The sequence below is a fragment of the Erythrolamprus reginae genome, chromosome 1 (assembly GCF_031021105.1).
Source record: "Erythrolamprus reginae isolate rEryReg1 chromosome 1, rEryReg1.hap1, whole genome shotgun sequence".
In the NCBI taxonomy this organism is placed as follows: Eukaryota; Metazoa; Chordata; class Lepidosauria; order Squamata; family Dipsadidae; genus Erythrolamprus; species Erythrolamprus reginae.
Genome location: NC_091950.1, coordinates 363,461,906 through 363,489,643, shown reverse-complemented (window position 1 = coordinate 363,489,643; position 27,738 = coordinate 363,461,906). Strand labels below are relative to the sequence as shown.

The 27,738-nt window shown below is 37.1% G+C and overlaps 1 protein-coding gene across 1 annotated transcript in view; it reads right to left on the bottom strand.

The window, feature by feature from the left end:
- USH2A (usherin) overlaps positions 1 to 27,738 on the bottom strand; it is a 584,211-nt gene that overhangs the window by 202,249 nt on the left and 354,224 nt on the right. Inside the window, exon 39 of the mRNA XM_070728574.1 lies at positions 25,660 to 25,839. Within this exon, the coding sequence (XP_070584675.1) occupies positions 25,660 to 25,839 (180 nt within the window). The remainder of the gene's footprint in view (positions 1 to 25,659; positions 25,840 to 27,738) is intronic.

Below are 27,738 nucleotides of genomic sequence, written 5' to 3'. Positions count from 1 at the left end.
TTGGAAAAACATGGATGAATTAGAGCAGAGAAAGATGTGGGCAACATATGCTGGATGGAATCAAAATATTCAATACACTGGAAAACTGATATTGAGGATCAACAGCAATTAAAGCACAGTTTAATGTAACATCTGTTTGCGCTACTATAGTATTGGGCCACACATTTCTCAGATTATAATAATGTTATCATAGTATATCCATACTAATATAAATCCATAGATAGATTAATACATGATGTTCTCAAATTTATAATGCGGTGTCTTATTATCTGAAAAAACTGAGTCTTGGGAGAGGGGCGGCATACAAATCTAATAAATTATTATTATTTGGCTCACCTGAATGTGATTACTATCTGGTACAAGGGAATTTAACAAATCAGCTTCAAAACCAATGACTAAAGATACAGTACCTCCTTTTTCTATCCTCAACAATTACAAGCTACATAATAAGCTATCTTGTATTCTTCTAGTTTTGGTCACATGGTAAGCCAAGCATGATCAAAGGAACACAATGTTATTGTACATGATAACTTGTCACCACTTATTAATTACCGCATATACTCGAGTATAAGCCGACCCGAGTATAAGCCGAGGCACCAATTTTTGCCACAAAAACTGGGAAAACGTATTGACCCGAGTATAAGCCGAGGTTAGAAAATGCAGTGGCTACTGGTAACTTATAAAAATGGAAAACAATAAAATTACATTAATTGAGACATGTTTTAGAATATTTATTTTAAAGAAAACCAGTAAACTAGCTCTGTAAATTTAAAAGAGGGTAAACAAATTAACAATATTAACAATAAATTAAAAAGTAAAAAAAGTAGCTCGATCAGGAAGCTAAAACCTAAGAGTTAAAATCCTTCAAAACTGGATTCCTTCTCATCATTAATTGGATTTACATTATTGTTCTGTTTTTATATATGCTGTGAGCCACCCTGAGTCCTTGGAGAGGGATTGCATACAAATCCAATTAAATAAATAAACAAACAAACAAACAAACAAATAAGTGTATCCAAAGAAGAGCTTCAGCATTAGCTGCTGTGAGGTTATCAGCATAGAAAACCAAATAGATAGATAGATAGATAGATAGATAGATAGATAGATAGAAATAGATAGATAGATAGACAGATATAGATAGAAAGATAGATAGACAGACAGACAGACAGATAGAAAAATAGATAGATAGATAGAAATAGATACAGATAGATAGATAGATAGATAGATAGAAAGAAAAATAGTTAGATAGAAAAATAGATAGATAGAAATAGATACAGATAGATGATAGATAGATAGATATAGATAGAAAGATAGACAGACAGACAGACAGATAGAAAAATAGATAGATAGATAGATAGATAGATAGATAGAAATAGATAGATAGATAGATAGACAGATATAGATAGAAAGATAGATAGACAGACAGACAGACAGATAGAAAAATAGATAGATAGATAGATAGATAGATAGATAGATAGATAGAAATAGATACAGATAGATAGATAGATAGATAGAAAGAAAAATAGTTAGATAGAAAAATAGATAGATAGAAATAGATACAGATAGATGATAGATAGATAGATAGATAGATATAGATAGAAAGATAGACAGACAGACAGACAGATAGAAAAATAGATAGATAGATAGATAGATAGAAAGAAATAGATACAGATAGATAGATAGATAGATAGATAGAAAAATAGATAGATAGAAAAATAGATAGATAGAAAGATAGAAAAAGAATTCCTGTCTAGCTCTGCCACATAACACATTATTAGATCCTATCCAAGCAAGGACAGCAACTACCACAAAATACCATTTTTAAACAGTTTAAATCCTTTCAAAGGAGGGGGAGGAGAATCTGACAGCAGGGGGCCTTTTTAATCCGACTCACCATTGCAAATGGCTGCCTTCTTTGCTTGAGGCAGGGAGAGGAACTACGGCGTGCCAGAGGGGACAAAAGCTGGTGCCTCCTCGCTCTGGCTCAAGCAATGGCGCCCTCGTGTGGTGACTTTGTCAATGACCCAAGTATAAGCCGAGGCTGTGTTTTTCAGCCCATTTTTGGGGCTAAAAAACTCGGCTTATACTCGAGTATATACGGTATATTAATTGCATACAAATCATATTTTATCCACATTTCAGGGTAGATGAAAGTAGACCTTTGAAAATCAATGTAGTTCTAAACAAAAATATAATAGCAATCACAATGATAGGAACAGAAAAAGTATAATTAAGCTAAAATGTCAAAAAGAGACTTCAGCCTGATGCAGAAAATAATCCATTGTTGGCCTTTGTCTAAGAAGACATTCCAAAAATGTATAGATTACAACACATAGAACACAATGAAAACTCTTACTTAGGCTATTTTAACTATTACTGAGTGGTTAATAGCAACTTCTTTGATAATTAGTAATTATCTTCTTTTTCACAATTTCAGTCACAAATTGACTTCCACTGACCTTACTTCATACTTAAGTGGTCAGTAGAAACTAACAGGCCTATTGTAATAAAATATTTTTTTATTGTCTTATTCTTGTTCTCATTTTTGTTTGACAAATTCCAATAAATAAAAAATAAAGAAATAATAAGAAATGGAGGAAATGCCATTGTAGATATTGGAAGCCATTTAGATTTTAAATGTAAGAGTTACATTGGTACTTTTGCCTGAGCTTCATTTTCAGAATTCAGACTTCTAAAACACCTATAAATGCTAGTTCTGACATTTCTGAGAGTTTTGAGAGCAGTTATGAAATAGTGAAAAGATTGGTAAACAGAACTGAAATTCTGTTGGGTGTGTTTAAACAAATGTTGTACATGGAATGCTTAATATCCTGAGAATGTATTGATAATTAAACTTTCAAAGCCCCCATTCCTGTTTCATAAGTCATGTTTTAAGAAGAGTGAAATGAATATTGTGTTGCTTCTCTGTCCCTGTTCTCTCTGCAGAACACAGAAGTTGGCCTCAGCATTAAATTTTTGGCTTGTCTTAAACCAGAGTTCCTACTAACACATTTTGTAACAGTAAATTGCAAGTGTCTCAGAATACAAAAAAAAAGGGTGGGGGACAGCTTCTGTTGCCAAAAGGTTACCTCCTTCTAGTTTATATGTAGAGCAGTGTAGGTTGTTCCTATTGCATTAAAGGTTATCTATAAGCTATGTATAATTTCTGAAAAGCAACCTGTCAGCGTTCCAAATAGCATCTGAGAAATAAACCAAGTCCCAGTCCAATTCTCTCAATCAGAGCTCGATTTATTAACAGAACCATGTTAGCTACGCCATTGTCATTCCGATTCTGAATCCTTCCCAGAATCCCACCTAGGTTAAGGTTAATCTTACACCCCACACACCCACAAGTTCATCACGAGAGCCAGTCTGTGTGCAGGGGCTTATCAACTTCATCTTCTCTTCAGTTGAGGCAGAACAAACAGTGGCCTTGGCTTGGAGAAAGGAATCTTTGGTTGTGTCTAGTAACTTTCCCCTCTGACTACTCATTACACCCTCCCATCCCCCCTTGTGTTGTGTCAGGCTGAACTCTCTAACTCCACATGAAGACTTCGGCCTGACACAACCTTCTATTCAATCACCCTCCACACCTCTTGATTGCCCTCCAAGGATCTAAATGGAATCTCTAACATGCTTTTTTACAAGATATTTTGAAAAACTGAATCCATTGTTAAACTAATCAGGAGCATCAAAACAGCTGATCACCTATAATGATTGATGAAAGTTCTCGTTATTAAAAAATGTCACATATTTTTATGAATAGGAACTTGATAGGAGAGTTATTTCATTTCCTTAGTACTATAATGACTGGCTTCATACAAAAGCAATAATTATAAGGGAGCAATAATTTATCTGTCACTTTCTTAATAGAAGAGCCATTTACCTATCAGGATGATATACTGCCTCTAACAAACAATGCTACTTCAACTGCCCTTTTTGAAGTTTACTACATCCCTCAAGGGGCAACCATTCCACTGGTAACTTACTGAATCAACACATCTTGTCCAATAAATGCTCAATTAGCATGGCAAAATAGCATGCGGTAAGTATATAGGAAAAGTGCAATGGGGGAAGAATTTAATTTTATTTCTCCGTAGCAGCCCAAACTAGTCCGTTTTGCTGTTTTAGAGATTAGGCAAAGGTTAAGAAATTAAATTCCACTGCAAATTCTTGGAAAGAAAGAGAGGCTTTACATAAAAATAAATGAACTATTAAAAGATATGTACAGCCAAATTGCACAAATGTCCATATATGTGGACCCAGAGCCATACCTACGCAGCCGTAGTATATACCAACATTAGTCTTAATCTGACTTAATAAAACTAATGATATTATATTAAGAACATTTTGTTTTTCCTTCCTTGACAAAAAATGATCAGTAAAAACAGAAAGAATGTTTAAGATTTTAAACATTCCAATGACTATCCAAATTGAGAATTTGGGGATCCTGATTTGAAGACTTTCTTCAAAATCTGAGAAAATAAAAAAGAAACCATTTTTTATTACTGAATTTCAGTTGAATTCTATTTTTTTTCTGACAGCTCCCCTTACATAGCCAAAATATACACAGTGTGCTCAATCATTAAGTGTTGTACCACATGATTCTTGACAAATGTATCTTTTTCTCTTAAGTACACTGAGAGCATATGCACCAAGACAAATTCCTTTTGTGTCCAATCACACTTGGCCAATAAACAATTCTATTCTATTCTGTAAAATAATCTAAGAGGTGAGAATTTCATACAATTGGTAAACTTATCAAACTGAGATGTTTCTTTGTAAAGAAAGAAAGTCATGTCCTTAAGACTGCTTTTCTGCAGAAAACCGTTTGGAGGCTTTCTTGTGCATCATTTTTAGAAGAGGCTTACTTCTGGAATGACAGTCCTGCAGACCAATTTAATGCAGCATGCGGCATATGGTCTGACCATTGATAGGCTGACACCCTACAACCCCTTCAACCTTTGCAGCAATGCTGGTGGCACTCATATGTCTATTTTCCAAAGCCAACCTCTGGATATGACGCTGAGCACAGGCACTCAACTTCTTTGGTCAACTATGGCGAAGCCTGTTCTGAGTGGAACCTGTCCTGTTAAACCACTGTATGGTCTTGGCCATCATGCTACAGCTCAATTTCAGGGTCTTGGCAATCTTCTTATAGCTGAGGCCATCTTTCTTTCTTTCTTTCTTTCTTTATTTATTTATTTATTTATTTATTTTTAGAGTTGGAAGGAACCATGCGGGTCATCAAGTCCAACCCTCTGCCTAAGCAGGAACCCTATAGCATCCCAGCCAAATGGCAGTCCAATTTCCTCTTAAAAATGTCCAGAGTATTGGAGTTCACAACATCCACTGGTAGGTTGTTCCACTGGTTGATCGTTCTGACCATCAGGAAGTTCTTCCTTATTTCCAGGTTGAATCTCTCCTTGCTCAGATTCCAGCCGTTGTTCCTCGTCCGGCCCTCCGGTGCCCTGGAGAATAAAGTGATCCCCTCCTCTCTGTGGCAACCCCTCGTATACCTGTAGACTGCTATCATGTCCGCTCTGGCCCTCCTTTTCTCTAGGCTATCCATGCCCAGTTCCCGCAGTCTCTCTTCGTAAGTCTTGGTTTCTAGACCCCTGATCATTTTGGTTGCTCTTTTCTGCACCTACTCCAGAGTTTCAATGTCTGTTTTGAAGTGTGGTGACTAGAACTGAACACAGTACTCCAGGTGTGGTCTGACCAGGGCGTAGTAGAGTAGTATTAAGACTTCCCTGGTCTTGGAGTGTATTCCCCTGTTGATGCAGCTTAGGATTGTATTGACTTTTTTGGCTGCTGCTGCACATTGTTGGCTCATCTTTACGTAGAGCAAGTGTGCTTTCTTCTGATCCTCAAAGAGTTTAATGCCATGAGGTGCCACGTTGAACTTCCTGTGACCAGTATCAGAGAGTGAGAGTGATAACACTAAATTTAACACCATGCTTCCCCTTCATTCCTGAGACCTTGTACCAGGGAGGGAAAATGGCTACTTGGGTCCCATTTGGACATTATCACTTAGGAGTGTATTCACTTTTGAAGTTTAGACATTAATGGCTGTGTGTTGCATTGTTTCGAGGGGACAGCACATTTACACTGTTATACCAGCTGTATACTCACTACTTTACATTGTATCCAAGTGTCATTTCTTCAGTGTTGTCACATGAAAAAAGATACTTAAATATTTAAAAAATGTGAGGATATGTACTCACTTCTGTGGCAAACTGCATTTCCTATTTCAGTCTTTAGTGTAGCAGACTGTATTACACCAGAGGACACTACTGTGATCAGCGCATAAGCACTGAATTGATTACCAGCAGAAACAAATATGACTTTGTGACTAATGACAAGCAGGACTACTTGCAAATAATGTTGTAAATATATTCCAAATAATAATTTTGCTGATGTAGCTAAGCATGTAAAGTAATTGTAAGCATATCTATAGAAACAGATGACTGGCAGTTTTGTTAGGCGTTCACTTTTTGTAGCTGGTGTGTGGAATTGATAGACAATTTCTTTAGCTTTCTTTCCCAAGACTAGAACTTTCAAAATCCCTAATCGTCACTCTTGTTATCCGAGCTTGCAAATCACACAAGTACTATTTGCAAGCATATTTATATGTTTATCATCCTTATTGAAACTGATGTGGTAAACTGTGCACAGAACTTTTAAAAAATGCCAATAAGCAATTAGTTGACTGATTAATGATTATAAATACATGTCAGAGATACACTCAACAAAATTTATGGCTGTCCAGGAAAGCCAATTAGATGTCATGCTGTCTAACTAGAGACCTAGCCAACAAGCCACAGAATAATGAGCTTCCAAAACAACAATTAAACAACAAAAATGCCAAACCAAACTTATGAATACATTTCTTAATAGAGCTGTCAATATTTACAATTCTTCAATAATTTATCAAAATCTTCTCCATTTAAAGATTCATGGATTGAAAAAATAATCCAAGGATAATTTTATGGAAGAATTATTAGACAACTGCATATTTTCATACCGCTGAAGTTTATTGTGGCAAATGGGGCCAATTGATTGGTTTGTTAAATTCTGCACCTGCCATCTTAAAACAGGCATTTGATTAAACTGCTGCTTTAGTGCCTTTTGATCTGCCTCAATATTGCCCTGATTTTCAAGGTCAGCTTACTTTATTGAACAATTCTTGGTTTTGTGCAGGTACATCATCTCGTTTATTTTGAAAAAAATATAGATTTGTTGAAAGAAAAAAATAATTAGAGAAACGCAGTCAAATCAATTTTTAAAAATACATTAAAAGATAGATGAACAAGGGTGTATTTAACTCTGGGCCAATTGCTGTTTTCAGATCAGTAAGGTCATGTCGAAATACTCAAAGATCAATTCCAGAAAGAGTTTGAACAATTCTCTTTATAGGTTATTTTGTTTTTGTTTTTGTGGGAAACAGAAATTAAAATTTGCAGTCTTTATAATAGGCAGCACCTCCCACATAATGGTTGAATTTATCTTTGCTCAGATGTTCTCTACATGCCCTTATTAATAAGCCATTCACAAAACACATTGTTTTCTAAATTTTTGTGCAAATGGCCCAGAATAGGAATAATCAATTCATGAGGGGGAAAAAAAGCAAATGTGAGGGCTTCATTTGCCCAACTCCTTGACTGGTAATATTTTATGTTTTATGCACAGAAGCCAATGTGCATCCTAGTTATGTGCAACAATATGCAAGGGGGAAAAAAGGATATATAACATTGGTAGAGACAAGCATATCAAACCAGGAAGAATAAAGCCAGCTGATAGGATATGTTCCATACTTGATATGTTGATTATTCAGTATCATCTGCAGAAGACTCTTTGCACCCACTGGGAACATCTTGCAAACCCATCGATTAAATGGCATTTTTAAAGAAATGCCCATCAAAATACACATTCTGGATCTCACAAATTAAGTGAACTTTCAAATATGTAAAACATTTTTCATAGATCTTTCAAATGTATAATTTTGTGTTCCTCTCCCATTCTTGTTAGCATTAATAATAATAATAATAATAATAATAATAATAATAATAATAATTTAATAATAATTTATTAGATTTGTATGCCGCCCCTCTCCGAAGACTCCGGGTGGCTCATAACAATAATAAAAACAATGGAACAATGGAACAAATCTAATAGTAAAAGAGAAAAAACATATAAAACCCCATCATTTTAAACCAAACAACACATACATACCAAACATAAAATATAAAAGACTGGGGGAGATGTCTCAGTTCCCCCATGCCTGGCTCTATAGGTGGGTCTTGAATAATTTACGAAAGACAAGGAGGGTGGGGGCAGTTCTAATCTCTGGGGGGGAGTTGATTCCAGAGGGCTGGGGCCACCACAGGCCTCTTCCCCTGTGGCCGCCAAATGACATTGTTTAGTCGATGGGACCCGGAGAAGGCCAACTCTGTGAGACCTTATCGGTCGCTGGGATTCGTGTGGTAGCAGGCGGTTCCAGAGGTACTCTGGTTCAATGCCATGTAGGGCTTTAAAGGTTATAACCAACACTTTGAATTGTGACCAGAAACTGATCGGCAGCCAGTGCAGGTCACGGAGTGTTGTAGAAACGTGGGCGAATCTGGGAAGCCCCACGATGGCTCTCGTGGCCGCATTCTGCATGATCTGAAGTTTCCAAACACTTTTCAAAGGTAGTCCCATGTAGAGAGTATTGCAGTAATCGAACCTCGAGGTGATGAGGGCATGAGCGACTGTGATCAATGACCCCCTGTCCAAATAGGGCCGCAACTGGTGCACCAGGTGAACCTGGGCAAACGCCCTCCTTGCCGATCGAATCCAGTGTCCATGTCTTCAAATGAGACAAAATCTATAATCAAGCAATAATTACTAAGTGTAATATTCAAGCTGTACTATAGTTTACCATACTTGCTTTGTTCATAAACTGTTTGAAGTATCTGCTTTTTGAAATAATCTATAATCTCATGTGTACAGACTACTGAATTGCATGTCAAATTCAGATAAAACTCGTTTTTATTATTTTGGTTTCTCTCTCCCCCTTCCTTAACAAAAATCTAATTTACTTGTTGTTCCCTTAGGTACATAGTACACAGTTCATAATTCATTTGATGTAAAATGTCAGTTTAGATTTTTGCACTTCTCTGATATATGGGAAAATACATGTACATTTCAATTTTCTTCCAGGAGACCGCCAGCAATGCTCACCCCTCCCTCAAGCATTTGAGTTGCTCAGAGTTTTGTGTTAAATTAAAAATAGAAACTATGAGGAATGGTATTTACAAGACATACAAAACAAATATATGAATCTGTGAAAAAGATAATATTTTTCTTACCAGAAAGTGATCTCTCCCAAAGAGCATATTTGATCCTTGAGTTACTCCTCAATTATAATTTAATACTTTAGAATCGCCAGGGGCTTTCTCCACATTCATATACAAAAAAATACTATCATACATATATAAATAACTACTTGTCACAGAAATCCTTTTTGGTATAGGCAGTATTAGAAAAGGAGTAATAAATTAAAGGCATGAGATAAGAAAAATAAATACATCGACACACTACATCCTTATCAAGTCTTTATTAATTAGCCCTTGGGCCGATCCAAGTGCAAAGTTCCAGAAACAAATTATTACTAAAATTTGATAAAAGCAATTTAAAATGGAATTTGATAAAATACGATTTAAAATGAAGTTGGGATAAAATAGTTTAAAATTAAATTGGAATAAAATACAATAATTTAAGATATAGATAAAATATGATAAAATTATATTTTGGTGTGAACCCTGAAATCTACCCCAATCAGTCCCAGATATGCAGATCTCAACCAAACCATTTTGTTTAAGTACTGTGCTGCGTTAAATGTTATTTTCAGTTTCTGGCCAGATATAAGGCAAGATTTTTTGATATGAGGATCCCAATGGGTCATTTGTTTGGTATATAGACCAAGGTACATGTCCCTCACCACCTTATACAAGCAATAATCAAATAGGATGTGAGCCAGATCTTCTACCTCTGCCGCTCCGCAAATGCAGAGAAGCTCATTGTAGAGTATAGAATGAAATATCTCATATCTGACCATTGTGTTCCTAAGATTTTTTGGCAGTTGTAACTTTAAATAGCTGTCTACTTCAGTAGTGGGTTGTAAATACCTTTACTACCGGTTCACTTGTGCATGCACCTGCACTCACGTGCAATGCTTCTGAGTATGTGCAGAAGCTTTCCAGGTGGGTGGGCGGAGCCTCCCGCTGCCACCACTATCAGTTCGCCAAACCGGGCTGAATTGGGAGCAACCCACCACTGGTCTACTTGAAAAGTATATTTGTATTTATTCAGCCATTTCAAGTTACCAATCTTACTAAGGATAGCTTTATCATTTTGTGCTTCTATATCCTTAATTCTTTGGGCAGCTCTTGTTTTGAGTTGTTCTGTTACACAAGAGGCAGAAAGGCCACAGATTCTTACAAACTTTGTTAGTTTTTTGATCCAGATTAGTGATTGTAATTTTATTTGCTCTAGTAGACAATACTACTACTACTACTACTACTACTACTACTACTACTACTACTACTAATAGAAAACCTCTGCATCTGAACATCAGCAAGACAAAGGAGATGGTGTTAGACTTCCGGAAGAAGAGAGGGGAACTTGCCCCACTTTATATCTAGGGAGGCTGAGTGGAGAGAGTTTCCTCCTTTAAATTCCTGGGAGTCTATCTCAGCGGAGATCTTACTTGGAAAATCAACAAGATCCACGTAGCCAAAAAACCCCAACAGAGAATCCACTTCCTTAGGGCTTTGTGAAAAAATAAAGTGGAAACAATTTATGACCTTCTTTTGACTTCCAAGTGCACAATAGAAAGCGTCCTTACTCATTGCATTACAGTGTGGTATGCTGGCTTGACAGCCCTGGATAGAAAGACATTACTGAGGGTGGTGGGTACAGCACAAATCATTGTGGGCTGTCCAGTGAAAGGCTACCAAAATTTTTACTACCACACTGTGGGCATGGCTTATGCAGGATGCCTTGCATTTTCTTTCAACACCTTTCAGTGAAAATTGGATGCTCTGGGGTTGAGCTCCATTTTCACTACCCCACTGTGTTTCCCTCCCCATCCGGGCATTAGCCCACCCCTGGGGCTGTTCCCTGATACTACTAGATGACATCGCTGGGGCTTGGTGCCTTAGAAGAGTGAGGAAAATCCATAGGGATGACTCACACCCTGGTGAGCCCTTCTTTATTCTCCTACTATCCGGAAGGAGATACAAAAGTATAGGCAGCTGCACAAACAAGCTGAAGACCAGCTTTTATTGAAGGGCTGTCAGACTCCTGAATGAAAAATAACTTTACAAAAACATAGTATGATTGACTTGCATGCCTGGTTTTTCACTGTGAGTTGTATTGTGTAGGGGGAGGGGTGCACAAAGGGAGATTCAGCCAATCTCATTGTACACATGTTGTACTCTGACAATAAATTGAATTGAATACCTCTCTACATATTTCTATCCATCCTTGCTTCTAACAGATCCACGTACCACCTTCAAACTGGTCAATGCTCCCTTTCATAACATCTAATCAACCCATTCAACTTTCTTGGTCTTCTTCTTAACCCAACCACTCTACATTCCTTCATTTTGTGATTTGATTCCAACCTCCTATATTCTCTGTGTATGGCCATTATGCCAATTTTATACTAGTCATTCACTGAGGTATTAATTCCTTATTCCTTATTAATTCAGAACCCATGGGGGTTTTTTTACTCATCGCTTCTTATTTTCTGTCTCATTCTTAATTGCTTCAGTCTCATTCTTTTTATCTTAGCTTTATGTTTCTTGAGGATTTCCAAAATAGCCACCCATCAGAAATTCATAGAAGGAGAAAGCCGAAAGGAGAATATGAATCCTTATCAATGTTTGGCAGTGAGTTTGGAAGTTGAGTCCAGAAGTACCGGACTTCTTTTCTTGCTGGTTTGAAATGTTTCACTGCTTATCCAAGCATATTCTTTAGTCAGATTACTTGGATAAGCAGCAAAATGTTTTGAAACAACAAGAAAGGAAGTTCAGTTGCCATGACTCAGCTTCCAAACAATTCTACCTGGATGATAATCGCTCCAAACTCGACTGCAGGAAATATGACTTCAGTAACCAAGTATTTATTTGTTTGTTTATTTGTTTATTTATTTATTAATTAATTTATTTGATTGATTGATTGATTGATTGATTTGTATGCTCCCCTCTCCGTGGACTCGGGGCGGCTAACAATAGTGATAAAAACAATATGTAGCAATCCAATAATAAAACAACTAAAAAACCCTTATTATAAAAACCAGACATACATACAGACATACCATGCATTAACTGTAGAGGCCCAGGGGGAAAGAATATCTCAGTTCCCCCATGCCTGACGGCAGAGGTGGGTTTTAAGGAGCTTACGAAAGGCGAGGAGGGTGGGGGCAATTCTGATCTCTGGGGGGAGTTGGTTCCAGAGGGCCGGGGCCGCCACAGAGAAGGCTCTTCCCCTGGGTCCTGCCAAACGACATTGTTTAGTTGACAGGACTTGGAGAAGGCCCACTCTGTGGGACCTAATCGGTCGCTGGGATTCGTGCGGCAGAAGGCGATCCCGGAGATAATGCATGGAACTCACTACCAGACTCTATAGTATCACCACCTAACCCCAAAACTTTATCTTAGACTATTCACTGTTGACCTAACCAGATGCCTAAGAGGTCAGAAAGGGTCGTGCATAAGTGCACCAGCATGCCTACCATCCCCTGTCCTAATGTTTCTCTTTACTAGTAACACACACACATATATATAAACATTGTTATATACTACCAATACGTACTTGACAAAATCAATAAATGAAATAAAATAAATGATGAGAATCTTCATTGAAAAGGTTTGGCAGAGGATGGGGCCTTCCTTGCTTCCTCCCTCCCTCCCTTTTTTCTACATCTTGCTTTCTTCTCAGTCAGCTCAATGCACTCCTTCATTTTCTGAACCCATGGTTCTATCATCTCCCTGTGTGATCTGGACCAGTTGTTTAAAAAAGTTCACTATCTCTTCCAGGACATGTAATGCAGTTCAGTAGGGACTGCTTGAAAGACAATGGAAGGCTTTGTTTCTGAAGTCTGAAATCTGGAGCGATTGCATCCACAGTCCCCAACATGTAAGATGATTCAGGGATTTCCCCTCTTCTATTTAACATCTGAATGAAACTTCTGGATGAGGTCATTCACTGGTTTGAGATTCAATATCATCAATAGACCAATGACATCCAGTTTTATATCTCAATCCCAAGTTTCACAGGTGAAGCTATCAAAATTCTGACCTGAAAGTGTTTGCATCTAGATGGAATGGAAGAAACTAGTTCAAGCTTGTCAAAACTAAGTGGCTGTGGTTGAAACTCTTTAAACCCTGCCCCACAATGACCCAATTTATTTATAATCTGTATTTTTTTAAAATTCAAGATACTTTCCTCTACTTTTTTCACACAAAAAGTACCCTGTAAAAGAGATTGGAATGGAAGATGCTGTCCTAAAATCACTGAGTTCTGTGGTCAATTGGTGACTTGAACTTCCACCACCATATTATATGGGCTCATCAATTTTCCAAAAAAAGTATCAAGGATTAATGGGGTCAATACAAAAGCATTGCTCAATATTATGTGTAATGCATGAATTTATTAAATTGCTATCCAATGCAGACTAAAGTGAATGGTGCCCTAGAGCAAGCTGAGAATAATTTCTTTAATTACTTTTTACATTGGCTTCTTACAGGAGTATTAATCAATTTTGTAGGTGAATCTTTACATTTTGAGAGTTCTTGCTGTACATTTTAAACAATTGACAATCCATGATGCTTTAATTGGCATTTTACACTAAGTCACAATGGTGAATTTGCATAAAAGGAAGAAAGAGAAAAAGAAAGAAACAAAATACAAATAATTAATAATACAAATAATGAAAAAGCTTCTATTTTAGAAAAAAATAAAATCATATCATTGTAGTTACCTTTCTTTCCCTATCTATCTATCTATCTATCTATCTATCTATCTATCTATCTATCTATCATCTGGCCAGCTTTGAAGATCCCTGCTTTAAGGTAATATTTTTTCACCAATCATGTGCCCGCATTTTCAAGTGAGAAAGCAGTGAAAAGTACCGATAAACTATAGAAGTCACTTAAGTTTGGCAAGTGTGAATACAGACTGCCTAATCAATGGCAAGCCCTGGTTTTTATGCTACCAGTTTCAAATAACGAGCCATCTAGATTTGTGCCAACAGATTGTTACATTTTTAGTTGTTTAATCAAGATCTGTGCTACTACCACATACAGCATAATCAGAAGATGGTTGGGAATATTGCTATGCCTTCTCTAATAGCATAGCTGTATTATAGTCACCCCTCCCTGGCAATAAAAAAACTTTATTTATTTATTTATTTATTTATTCATTCATTCATTCATTCATTCATTCATTCATTCATTTATTCATTTATTTATTCATTCTTGTTTTTTTGTTTTCATTTATTTATTTATTTATTTGATTTTTATGCCACCCAACTCCCTAGGGACTTTAAATAGATCTACTCCAAACATGACTAAGTCAAGGTTTAACTCAGCTGCCTTATCTTAATACTAAACAGGGTACTGTTTTTAAGCACTGGAGTAAACAGTTAAAATTAGTTGCATCTACAAAGAATTTTTGGGAGACAATTACTCCAAGATATTTAACAGTACTCAAACATCAACAGTCAACTGAACTTATGGAAGGTAGATGAGATTAACTCTTGTTAGTTGGAGAATTTTGAAACTTAATCAAGCTATTCGTTAATAGTTTTTGAAAATCACATTAATAATTATTAATAAGATATATTGCAGTGATGGCGAACCTATGGCACACATGACATTTGTGGCACATGGAGCCATATCTGCTGGCATACAAGCCATTGCCCTAGCTTAGCTCCAGTGTGCATGTGTGTGCTGGCCAGCTGACCTTTAGCTCATCTGCAGGCTCTGGGAGGGTGTTTTTGGCTTGCGGAGGGCATCGGGGGGGAGGGGTGGAATCCATTTCCCCCCTCCCCAGACATTGAATTCTGAATTTGGGCACTCACGCTTGTGTGTGCGATAGCGTGCATGCAAGCACTTTCGGCACCTGAAGAACAAAAGGTTCGCCATCACTGATATATTGTATCTTTACAATTTAAAACATTTTTCATTCATCTCAACCATTTTCATGTGGCTTATATGATGAACAAAATAAATAAATAAAAGCATGCTTAGTTAAGGAAAGAATTCTATTTTTAATCATCCTGGCTAAAACATTAGAATACTAAAATTATGGGGAAATATTATTTATTTTCTCCAGAAATTTTCACTGAATCATATCAAAGGCTGTTTCTATGTCTACCAATTGACCGACTGTTTGAAGCCAAGTCACTTTTCGATTTCTAACAATGAGGTAGATTGATTTTCTATCACTGACAATTTATCCCTAACCTATTATTTCAAGTCTCCCAAAGGCACACCAATTCTACTGAGCTCATCCACTCTGCTGCTAGTCATCCTGCTCTTCTCTTTCCTTTCCCAGCATTAGAACTTTATCCAGAGAGCTTCTCTTCACATGATGTGTATGAAGTAGGAAAATTTGGGCCTGGTCCCTTGGGCCTCAAGTGAGAACAGTATTGCAAAGAATGCCATGGTAGAATGTATGTATGTATGTATGTATGTATGTAGAATTCCCTACAAAACTAGACTTACAATCCTGGGTCTTGAAAGCTTAGAACTACAACGCCTTAAACATGATCTAAGTATTGCCCACAAGATCTTATTTATTTATTTTTATTATTATTTAATTAATTAATTTATTAATTTATTAATTTATTTATTTTGATTTGATTTGATTTGATTTGATTTGATTTGTATGCCGCCCCTCTCTGTAGACTCTGTAGGCGGCTAACAACAGTAATAAACAGCATATAACAAATCGAATGTTTAAAATAATTAAAAAACCCTTATTAAAACCAAACATACACACAAACATACCATGCATAAATTGTATAGGCCTAGGGGGAAAAGGGTAGTTCAGTTCCCCCAAGCCTGACGACAGAGGTGGGTTTTAAGGAGCTTACCAAAGGCAAGGAGGGTGGGGGCAATTCTGATCTCCGGGGGAAGCTGGTTCCACAGGGTAAGGGGCTGCCACAGAGAAGGCTCTTCCCCTGGGTCCCGCCAGACAACATTGTTTAGTTGACGGGACCCGAAGCAGACCGACTCTGTGGGACCTAACCGGTCGCTGGGATTCGTGCGGCAGAAGGCGAACCTGGATGTATTCTGGTCCGATGCCATGAAGGGCTTTATAGGTCATAACCAACACTTTGAATTGTGACCGGAAACTGATTGGCAACCAATGCAGACTGCTGAGTGTTGGTGTAACATGGGCATACCTGGGGAAGCCCATGACTGCTCTCATAGCTGCATTCTGCACGATCTGAAGTTTCCGAACACTTTGCAAAGGTAGCCCCATATAGAGACCATTACAGTAGTCGAGCCTCGAGGTGATAAGGGCATGAGTGACTGTGAGCAGTGACTCCCGGTCCAAATAGGGCCGCAACTGGTGCACCAGGCGAACCTGGGCAAACGCCCCCCCTCACCACAGCTGAAAGATGTTTCTCCAATGTGAGCTATGGACCGCCCAAGTTGCGGACCCTGTCTGAGGGGGGGGTCAATGTTCCCCCCCCAGGGTAATGGATGGACAAATGGAATTGTCCTTGGGAGGCAAAACCCACAGCCACTCCGTCTTATCAGGGTTGAGTTTGAGTCTGTTGACACCCATCCAGACCCCAACAGCCTCCAGGCACCGGCATATCACATCCACTGCTTCATTGACTGGACATGGGGTAGAGATGTATAACTGGGTATCATCCGCATACTGGTGATACCTCACCCCATGCCTTTGGATGGTCTCGCCCAGGGATTTCATGTAGATATTAAATAGCAGGGGGAGAGGACCAACCCCTGAAGCACCCCACAAGGGAGAGACCTAGAGGTCGACCTCTGACCCCCCACTAACACCGACTGCGACCAACCGAAGAGGTAGTAGGAGAATCATTGTAGAACAGTGCCTCCCACTCCCAACCCTTCCAGTCAGCACAGAATCCTGACTGTTGAGGGCCTAGATAATCAGTTTCTTCCAAGGACCGCTGGAGCTGGAGCGCCACCCCCTTCTCGACAACCTTCCCCATAAAGGGAAGGTTGGATAGTGGACGACAGTTATTGAGAATGGCTGGGTCCAGGGAAGGCTTCTTGAGGAGGGGGTGCACAAGTACTTCTTTGTAGGGATCCAGAAAGGACCCCCTCCCCAGAGAAGCATTGACAATCTCCTGGTCCCAGCTCCATGTCACCTCCCTGCTGGCTGAAACCAGCCAGGAGAGACACGGATCTAGTAAGCAGGTGGTGGAACTCACAGCTCCAATGGCCTTGTCCACTTCATCAGGTGTCACCAGATCAAACTTTTCCCAGACAGATGGACAAGTATGAGCCCCAGTCACCTCGACTGACTCATTGCCAGTTGACTTTGTTATCCAATTGCAGTCGAGTTCCGCCCGGATCCGAGCGATTTTATTAGCGAAAAACGTGTTAAAGTCCTCGGCACTACTCTGAAATGGTGTAGGGACTCCTTCTTGAGCGGGGAATTGGACTAGATGACCTACAATGTCCCTTACAACTCTATTAATAATCTAATCTAATCTAGTCTAGTCTAGTCCAGTCCAGTCCAGTCCAGTCCAATCCAATATAATCTAATCTACAACTTCACACTATACCAGTGTATATGGTGAAAAATGGGACACTGTTACCTTCTTGCATGCTTATAGGGGGTACTATAAGCGTGCTTTCAAACTGCTAGGTTGCTGGGTCAACTAGCAATAAGTCACTCTGTCACGTGACACCTAGGTCTCAAACAGCCAAGCTGTAGACCTTTAATGATCTAAGATTCAGCATCTTAAGCACTGAGCCACTGCTTTCCCTTGTCTCAGAAGAGCAGCAGTTAAACAGCTTTCTATAGTGCACTGACATTTCAAATATTATGTACAGTAGGGGTCCCCAAACTTGTGAACTTTAAGACTTGTGGACTTCAACTTCCAGAATTCTCCAGCCAGCATAGCATAGGAGAATTCTGGGAGCTGAAGTCCACATGTCTTAAAGTTCACAAGTATGAAGACCTTTGATTTACAAGTCAGTGTAAATTGCTGTTTTTGAAATGCTAATTGCTACATGTTTGAGTTTATTTTAAATGTACAGTATTTGAATGGTAGGAATGCTGCAGCTGAGCATCGATTAATATGTTGTTTTCATATATTTTAACAATTCCTACTGAAACATTTTAGGACAAGATTAATGGGATGAATTTATTCATTGGGGGAGGTGGAAAGAGACAGGGGAAAAAAATCCTTTCTCTGCTGTATAAAAATTGTCACTAATCATTTTAAACTATGCCCTTTTATGCTTCTTCGGTTTCTTTTAGCTTTCTATACAGTTCCTTTGATGTAACAAAGACAGTTCCAGACAAGATTTCAGTTCATCTGAAAAAAAAAGTCTTGAGGCAAAATGCAGTGTATTTAAAATTTATACACTTTATAAATGCCTTTGTTCTGAACTTGAACATCATGCAAAACTTCTCAGGTTTCTTTTACCTATCAACTATAGGATCATTTCTTTTCTTGTTTGCAACTTATTAATTCAGTCTGAGTTTAACTGGTGGTTCTTTCTTTTACCTACATGAACACTCATGTCTGACTTTTCTGATCAGTTGCTAGTTCAGGAAGTTTTCACTGATAAAATAGTTAAAGTAGCGAGTTAGATTAAAGGAAATTAAGGGATGGTTGATGTCAGCCATTACTTAAACTGAATCCCATATCCACAAAATATTAATCCACTAGTTCCTGTTAAGGTAGTAATCCTTACATTCCCAAAACATATGCATAAACACGATAGTGCAGGAATTTTGGCAAAAAGTGAAAGAGGATATCAACAGAATGCTAAATATACAATGGACAATCACTAAGGAAATGGCAGTACTGGTAAAAAGTAATGCGATGGGAGAATTTAGAGAAATAAAAAAAGCAGCAATAGAAAGCGCTCAGGCAGTAATAGTTCTGGGTTGGAAGGATGCGACAAAATGGACAATGCAAAATTGGTATAGGTGGACCATATTCAATTTGAAATTATGGAAAAAAGGATAAATTTGGATAATGAAACTGAGTTGGGACAGCTGATGGGACGGTGGGACAAGGTAAGACGATATATGACGAGCAGAATCCGAGACCAAGCTACAAGAAATAAATTGGAATCACTCTATAATATGTAAACAGATATATTGCTCTTAGGTTAAGTGGACTAAACAAGAAATACCCCCAAATTTGGTGGTGGGGAATGTGTGTGTGTCGGGGTGGTGGGCACAATTCACTACGCACTGTTTTATGTTGTGTGATGTTAAAATTGTTAAAAATCAATAAAAAAAATTTTTTTTTAAAAAAAAGGTAGTAATCCTTATCCTCTTAGCAATTTTACATCTCTGTTAAATTTCATTTGTCATTTTCATCCCATTTCTTTAGCTTCTCAGAATTATTCCAAATTGTATTTTTTCTTCTATAAATTTGTCTATTTTACACAATTGTTGATAGTCTGCAATGCTCTACAGCAATTCTGTTCTATTTATCCAAGTCACTAATAAATATGAGGGCCCAATACTTCTTTTTTATATCATTAAAAATGCTTCCAATAGTATCTTTTGTTACAGGCAGTCATAATGTTAATGATGGCAATTGGGACTACAACATTCATCATTAAACAATATGATCATAAAGTGCAATGTCACATATCTATTCTGTTTGGCAATGGCAATTCTGGCAGTCCCAGTCACCATTGATAAGCAAGGATTTTGCGCTTCATTGATTTGGTTTGTGGGAAACCTGCAGGAAATAACATAAATCACAATCGCATGACTGTGGCTTGTTATAACTTTGTAATCTCAAGCCATGCACCAAGCTTCTGGATCATGATCATAAAACTGAAGAGACTGTATGATGGTCAGAACTCCAGGACCAATTGGAGGCATATTCATTTAGTGTTGTTGCAATTCTGAATAGTCATTGAACAAATGGATGTAAACCAAGCACTAACTGTAATGTTAGTTAATTGTATAATGTGAGTAATTATCTGTCCGTTCTTAATATTTATTTGGAAAATAATCTATGTTTTAAATAGAATAAAAGAAGAAAAGTATTATAATAAAACTAAAAAGTAATGAAATAACTACAGAGTATTGTTGGTGTACCTTCTAAAAGACAGAATTGAATAGATATAAACATGTTGTATTACTAAATAAATTTTAATTATAAATACAAATATTAAACACATTTAACCATTTTATCGAGAGGAGTGTTTCAAGGTGCAGTTTTAAAACATGAGCAATAGTTCTGCCCTTTAATGATAAAAGGCATGATATAATCCTAGCCATTCATATATCAAGACCTAAAATGGTCACCTAACATCAAAAAGTCATCAAAAAAGCACAACAAAGGATGTTCTTTCTGTGCCAACGCAGGAAGTTCAAACTGACCAAGGAGCTGCTGATACAGTTCTACAGAGGAATCATTGAGTCTGTCATATGCACCTTTATAACTGTCTGGTTTGGTTCTGCAACCCAAAAAGACTGAAACAGAGTTTAGAGGATAATCAGAGCTGCAGAAAAAACAATTTCTGCCAACCCACCTTCCATTGAGGACCTGTGTACTGCACGAGTCAAAAAGAGGGCTGTAAAAATATTTACTGACCCCTTGCATCCTGGACATAAACTGTTTCAAAACGTCGCCACAGAGCTCTGCACACCAAGACAACTGCCATCACTCTGCTAAACAAATAATTCCCTCAACACTGTCAAACTATTTATTAAGTCTGCACTACTATTTCTACTAGTTTTTTTCTCATCATTCCTATTACTCATCTCCTCCAACTTAGGATTGTATGACTGTCACTTGTTGCTTGTATTCTTAAGATTTGTATTAATATTGATTGTTTCCTCGTTGCTTATTTGACCCCTATGATAATTATTAAGTGTTGTACCTCATGATTCTTGACAAATTAATCTACGAGTCTACGGAGAGGGGCGGCATACAAATTTAATAAATAATAAATAAATAAATAAATAAATGAGAGTTCTTACGTATCACACTTGGCCAATAAAGAATTATATTCTATTCCATTCTATTCTATTCTATTTTCTGCAATCCTCTACAAAAAATAGAAATTATTTCCAAAGGTTGCTTTAAGCAACTCCTCCTCTTCATTATAGTTCTTCTCCTCCTCCTCTTCCTCTTCCTCCTCTTCTTCTCCTCTGTCCTCCTTCTCCTCCTTTCCTCTTGCCCTTCCTTCCTTCCTTCCTTCCTTCTTTCTTCTTTGCTATATTTTGTTACAAATAATTTGTATGCTTAGGATGGTGGATTTCTGATGGCTTGAAATAGATTATTGCAAGTTGTAAGTTGCCCACTTTGATTCTAGATGAATGTTGGCTACAAATGTAGAACTTTTAAGTTACAATTTTGGGTAGAATTTAAGTGAATTGTCTCATGCAGGTTATTAAATTAGAGGTTGAGGTAAAAAATATTAAGAAAAAGTGTTTCTATTCTATTGGATAGAAACATTGAAGGACCTTCACTGAGTTTTTGTATTCTGCATTGCAGTTATAAATAAGGGTGCTAGCTACAGCTGGCAATACACAAGATCATTAAAAAGATGGGAGGGCCGCTGAACAGGATATATCAAATTAGTAGAGAAACTCCAGCATTAATGAATGTTTATTGTCTATGAAATATCAAATTTTACTAGAATTATAAGTTAAAAATATTGGGGAATTGGGAGGGAAATAGCTAAAGGATAAGAAAAGTAAGCAATACTGCTCTTTCAGTAAAATCAAGACAAGCAAACAAAATAATCAAAACTTGAGCTCAATTAATTTTAGCACGCTATTCTAATAAATTCCTCTTAAAACATTTACAATAAAGAGCTATAGTTTATTACTTAATTTAAAATGTGCATTTAGGTCTTGGATGCTAATACAGTCAAAATATAATAAAATATAATAGCAAGGTAAATACAGATTATAGAATGTCTTATATATCAGGGCTTTTTTCATATTTGCTGGTTCATTTATTATTCATTTCAGTTCAAATCACAGTCCACTGGACAATGGGATGGAAGATCTTTAATAACTTTCAATGCTAATTTAATTCTACTTAAATACACATAGTCTACTGAATGCCACATGCTTTTCAGCATGATTTTATGTGTAAATCAAGATAATATGCTTTCAGGTCATTAAGTAAAAGGAAGCATGAACTAAAACCTATTTAATCAATGAGGTATTGCTTTTAAAGTACCAGAAGGTCATAAAAAAGATCATTTCAAAGCAATACATTTCCTAACTGTAATCAACAACAAATGATGAAAGAAACTACATTATATGATAATACCCAGAATAAACTGGCATAACCATATGATTACATTATCCTGAATACTATACTTTTTCCTTTGGTACCCACTATTTTGTGGCTCACTAAATTGAAATATGTTCTTCTCTACTACTGTACACTGATACAAACATCAAATTGTTTTTTAATACAAATAAACAATTGAAAACAGTACAAACTGAACCTAGTGATTGCACAATGCTGTTTTAAATTTTGTGTACGAAACATTTCACATATATCTATCACGATTCTATGTATTAACACAGAACAACTGTCTCAAGGATAGCCATTCCAATAGAGTATATTTAAGGATAAAAGTAATGAATGTGGATTCATCTATTATTATTATTGTTGTTGTTGTTGTTGTTGTTATTATTATTATTATTATTATTATTATTATTATTATTATTATTATTATTATTATTAAGATTTGTATGCCACCCCTCTTTGAAGACTTGGAGTGGCTCACAACAACATACAATGTCATAAATCCAATGTATTAATGCTGTTCTGTTCGGGTCGTATGTGACCCGAAGCCAAGTTTGAGTCCCTGTAAAAAATTTTCCCTGCATATCTGAAACTTGAAATTTCATGAGTTTTCATCATTTCAGGGGTTCTCTCTATGAGAATTTTTTTGGGGGGGTGGGAGGTTTCTTTCTTGCTGGAAAAAAAAAACTCCCTAATGTTATGTTCCCGGGTCTATTTGACCCGGACTGCAAATTGATCATTGTAGGTACTTATATTTGGTCTTTTTGAAAGCTTTTTTCACCTGGAAACATGTTTGAACATTTCTGCACACAATGGAATGAAAATTGAACTGAAAAAATTAATCCTTATTGGTTTATTTTGCACATAAATGTGCCTCCCCCCGTTTTTGTGAAAGTTTTTTTCAATTTATGGATAGTTTTGCTTGCAAAATGCAGTCTATTTTACTGCAGTTGGTGTGGGAATGGTACCTTGAACATTTCTGAATATAAGAAAAATATAAAGGAACTGAAAAAAATGATTCTTACTGGTTTTTTAACATCAGAAATAAGCCCCCCCCCCCCCTCGGCTGCTTGCAACCATTTTCACTTTTTTTTTTTTTATGCTCCAAATCCGAAATATTCTTTAAAATCTTAGGCATCCATTTACTCAATTTAACAATGCTGATCATCAAAAAATATTTTTGGGGTGGTGGCTAATTGTTTTCTGGGCAAAAAAAAATCATAACTTCGAATCTGTTTCTGTTCGTATATGACCGGACCAAAAATATTTTTTTTAGGTACTTGAATTTGATCTTTTTGAAAACTTTTTCAACTGGAAAACTAGTTTGAACATTTATGAACATAATGATATGAAAATTGAACTGGAAAAATTGAGACTTATATTTTTATTTTGATCAAAAAGCCCCTCCCCCCATCCTTTCTGAATTTCGTGTCAATTTCTATTTTTTAAGGCTACAAATCCCTAAGGAATTTTCCCCCAAAAGGTTTGATATACTAAATTGAACATTTCTGAATATAAGAAAAATATAAATGAACTGAAAAAAATGGTTCTTATTGGTTTATTTTTGCCACAAAAGGGACCCCCCCAGCCTTGCTGTGTGCCATTATTGTCACTGTTTATACATATTTGTCTAGAAATATTTGGAATATCCTTTTGAAAATCAACCACATTGTAGCCAGATAACTAATTTTATGAAAGAAATCCATTTTACTAAAAAAAGTATGTAAGTTTGAAATTAACAGCATAATTTTTATATAAATTAAAATAACTTTATATGCAAGATAAACCAATATGCATCAATTTTTCCACTTCAATTTTCATATCATTATGTTCAGAAATGTTCAAGCTACAAATCCCACACCAACTTTAGCAAAATTGAATGTATTCTGCTAGCAAAACTATCCATAAAGTGAAGACTATGTCACAGAAACGGGGGGGAGGCACATTTATGTGCAAAATAAACCAATAAGGATTAATTTTCTCAGTTCAATTTTCATATCATTGTGTGCAGAAATGTTCAAGCTACCAATCCCACACCAACTTTAGTAAAATAGACTGCATTTTGCAAGCAAAACTATCCATAAATTGAAAAAAACTTTCACAAAAACGGGGGGAGGCACATTTATGTGCAAAATAAACCAATAAGGATTAATTTTTTCAGTTCAATTTTCATTCCATTGTGTGCAGAAATGTTCAAACATGTTTCCAGGTGAAAAAAGCTTTCAAAAAGACCAAATATAAGTACCTAAAATGATCAATTTGCAGTCCGGGTCAAATAGACCCGGGAACATAATATTAGGAAGTTTTTTCGAACAGAACAGCAGGGTTAAAAACACATTAAAAACCCATTATTAAAACCATACAACTCAGACAGACCATACACAATTCTACCATAGCCTTAGCATAGCCTAGGGGCAACTCAGTTACCCCATGCCTGGCGACATAAGTGGGTTTTGAGTACCTTATGAAAGGCAAGGAGGGTGGAGGCTGTTCTAATCTCCGGGGGGAGTTGATTTCAGAGGGCCGGGGCCGCCACAGAGAAGGCTCTTTCCCTGGGTCCCGCCAGATGACATTGTTTAGTCGACGGGACCCGGAGCAGGCTGACTCTGTGGGACCTTATCAGATGCTGGGATTCATAAGGTCATGTATTGAATGAACATTTGAAGTTGATTCTCTTTGATACATGTTCTGAATTACTGTACAATAAAATAGCATCCATAATTATTTTAGAGAATACTGCATTATATTGGAAATAAGAAACAAGTTTCCATGACATATTAATCTATACTTATTTCCTAGAGGTAGTTGTGAAAATTTATTATAAGCACCACCACAACTGTTGATGAAGGTATAGTTATGTTTCTGTTTGTTCTACCTCCAGCCTATTTAGAGGCAAGTGATAGCACAGCTCTACTCCATGTACATTTGAATAGCAGTTGTAAAGGGTCATATAGAGGGCATATACCAGAGGTCTTCCAACTTGGCAACTTTAAGACTTGTGGACTTCAACTCCCAGAATTCTGTTTGGAGATGGCTGGAGAATTCTGGCAGTTGAAATCCACAAGTCTTAACGTTGCCAAGTCTGAAGACCCCTGGCGTATAGAATGAGATTGTTTTATCGTACTTACCATCAGCAGGCAGGGCAATTTCTACAGGGTCACTTATCACATAACCTTGGCTATTAGAAGCATTCACTTCCACTGTGTAGTTTGAAAATGGAATTAGGCCTCCAATGGACACCCAGACATTTGCTTCTTTGCCGATATGTAAAATTTGTGTGCAATTTAAAATACTGTAATTGCCATTAGCTGAAAGAGAAAGAAGGAAACCGTGAGATCTTCAACTGTTACACATTGAACATTTCTGAAGATAATAGGTTTATTCCTGTAAAGCCAGCACATTGTTGGTTGAAAAATTACATTGTTTTGTGTTTAAGTCACCAAAATTCAATATCAATACTGTTGACAAGCTTAAGGTGGAATGAAGACAAGGGTTCCCCAACTTTGCATCTGTAATTTTGAGCATGGGATGCGGATGCTTACACAAAATGGCTGCCATGGAAGAGAGGGATCATTCCTTCATTCCTCACTTCCTACTTAACTACGCATTTCTCTTTCTGCTTATGCTATTTACTTTTGGATTCCTCCCCCCACCCCCAAGCAGTTAATGAAAACCACCCATGTTTCTTTACGGGACTAGAAACCAAGATTTATGAAGAGAGATTGCTGTAACTGGGCTTGGATAGCCTTGATAAAAGAAGGGCCAGAGGGGATATGATAGCAGTGTACAGGTACTTGAGGGGTTGCCACAGAGAGAGGGGCGTCACACTATTTTCCAGGGCACCAGAGTGCCAGATGAGAAACAATGGTTGGAAGCTGACCAAGGAGAGATTCAACCTGGAAATAAGGAAAAACTTCCTGATGGTCAGAGAGATCAACCAGTGGAATGGCCTGCCAGTGGAGGTTGTGAACGCCCCAACTCTGGATGTTTTCAAGAGGAGATTGGACTGTCATTTGGCTGGGGTGCTGTTGGATTTCCTGCCTAGGCAGGGGGTTGGACTTGATGACCTGCCAGGTCCCTCTCAACTCTAATAAATAAATAAATAAATAAATTTTTAAGCAAACAATGCATCTAATTTGGAATTTTGGAAATAAAAAGTGCTGGAGGGTGGTGATAGATCACCAGCGTAACCCTTCACATTTTCTTCCTTTTCTTCTTCTTCTTCTTCTTCTTCTTCTTCTTCTTCTTCTTCTTCTTCTTCTTCTTCTTCTTCCTCCTCCTCCTCCTCCTCCTCCTCCTCCTCCTCTTCTTCTTCTTTTTTTGAACTAATACTGAGGCACAAGTAACATTAGCCTGACACCTTGATCAGGAATAATTCATTGGCTTAGAAACAGCAAGAAATAAATATTAGATGGATCAGAGACTAATTATTTATGTTCTTCCATTACTGATTAAATTAAAGGGAATGACTTCCAGAATTGCTAAGACATTCAAATACCTACTTCACTATCAAATCAAACTAAGTCAGAAAATGGATTATCCCAATTTTTCCTTTCATCCCAAAAAATTAAACAATTGATATCCTTGTCATGATTACTATCCTTGCTTAACCAGTTCTTCTTAGTTATTAGAAAAACTATGATAGTTGTACAATTGCTTTTCTTGAACCTTCTTCATTTCTCATGTGCATGTCAAAACGTTTTAAAAATTCCATGTTAAAATGTTGAAGAATTAAACCTGGGTTCTATAGATGATATGATAAAAACCCTGAACAGCCTGTTTCTGTTGGCTTTCAGGGCTCATATCCTAAGACATTTAAGGGAAGACAAATGGGCAAGAGGATTGAAAAAATAGGGAAATCAAAGTACTAGTGGGAAAATGCTACCAAAGAATCTTCAAAGGATTAACACCCAGATCCTAAAAGAGACTCAGAGACAGAAGAAGATAAATTCTGGTTGATTTGTAGACAAATCAACCAAAACCCCCCCAAAAGCTATCCTGTTTAGGGTGGGGATGGAGGTGGGAGTGTTGTTTTCATGGTTTTGATGTATTTTTCTTCTGCTTTGTATTTTATAATTTTTCTACTTATGCAGATATACATATATACTTATAATTTTTCTACTTATGCAGCTACCTTTTTTTTACAGTAGAACCAACATTCTAGAGATAGGACAAGAGTATCTCCTGCCAGAGACTGCTAGATAGCG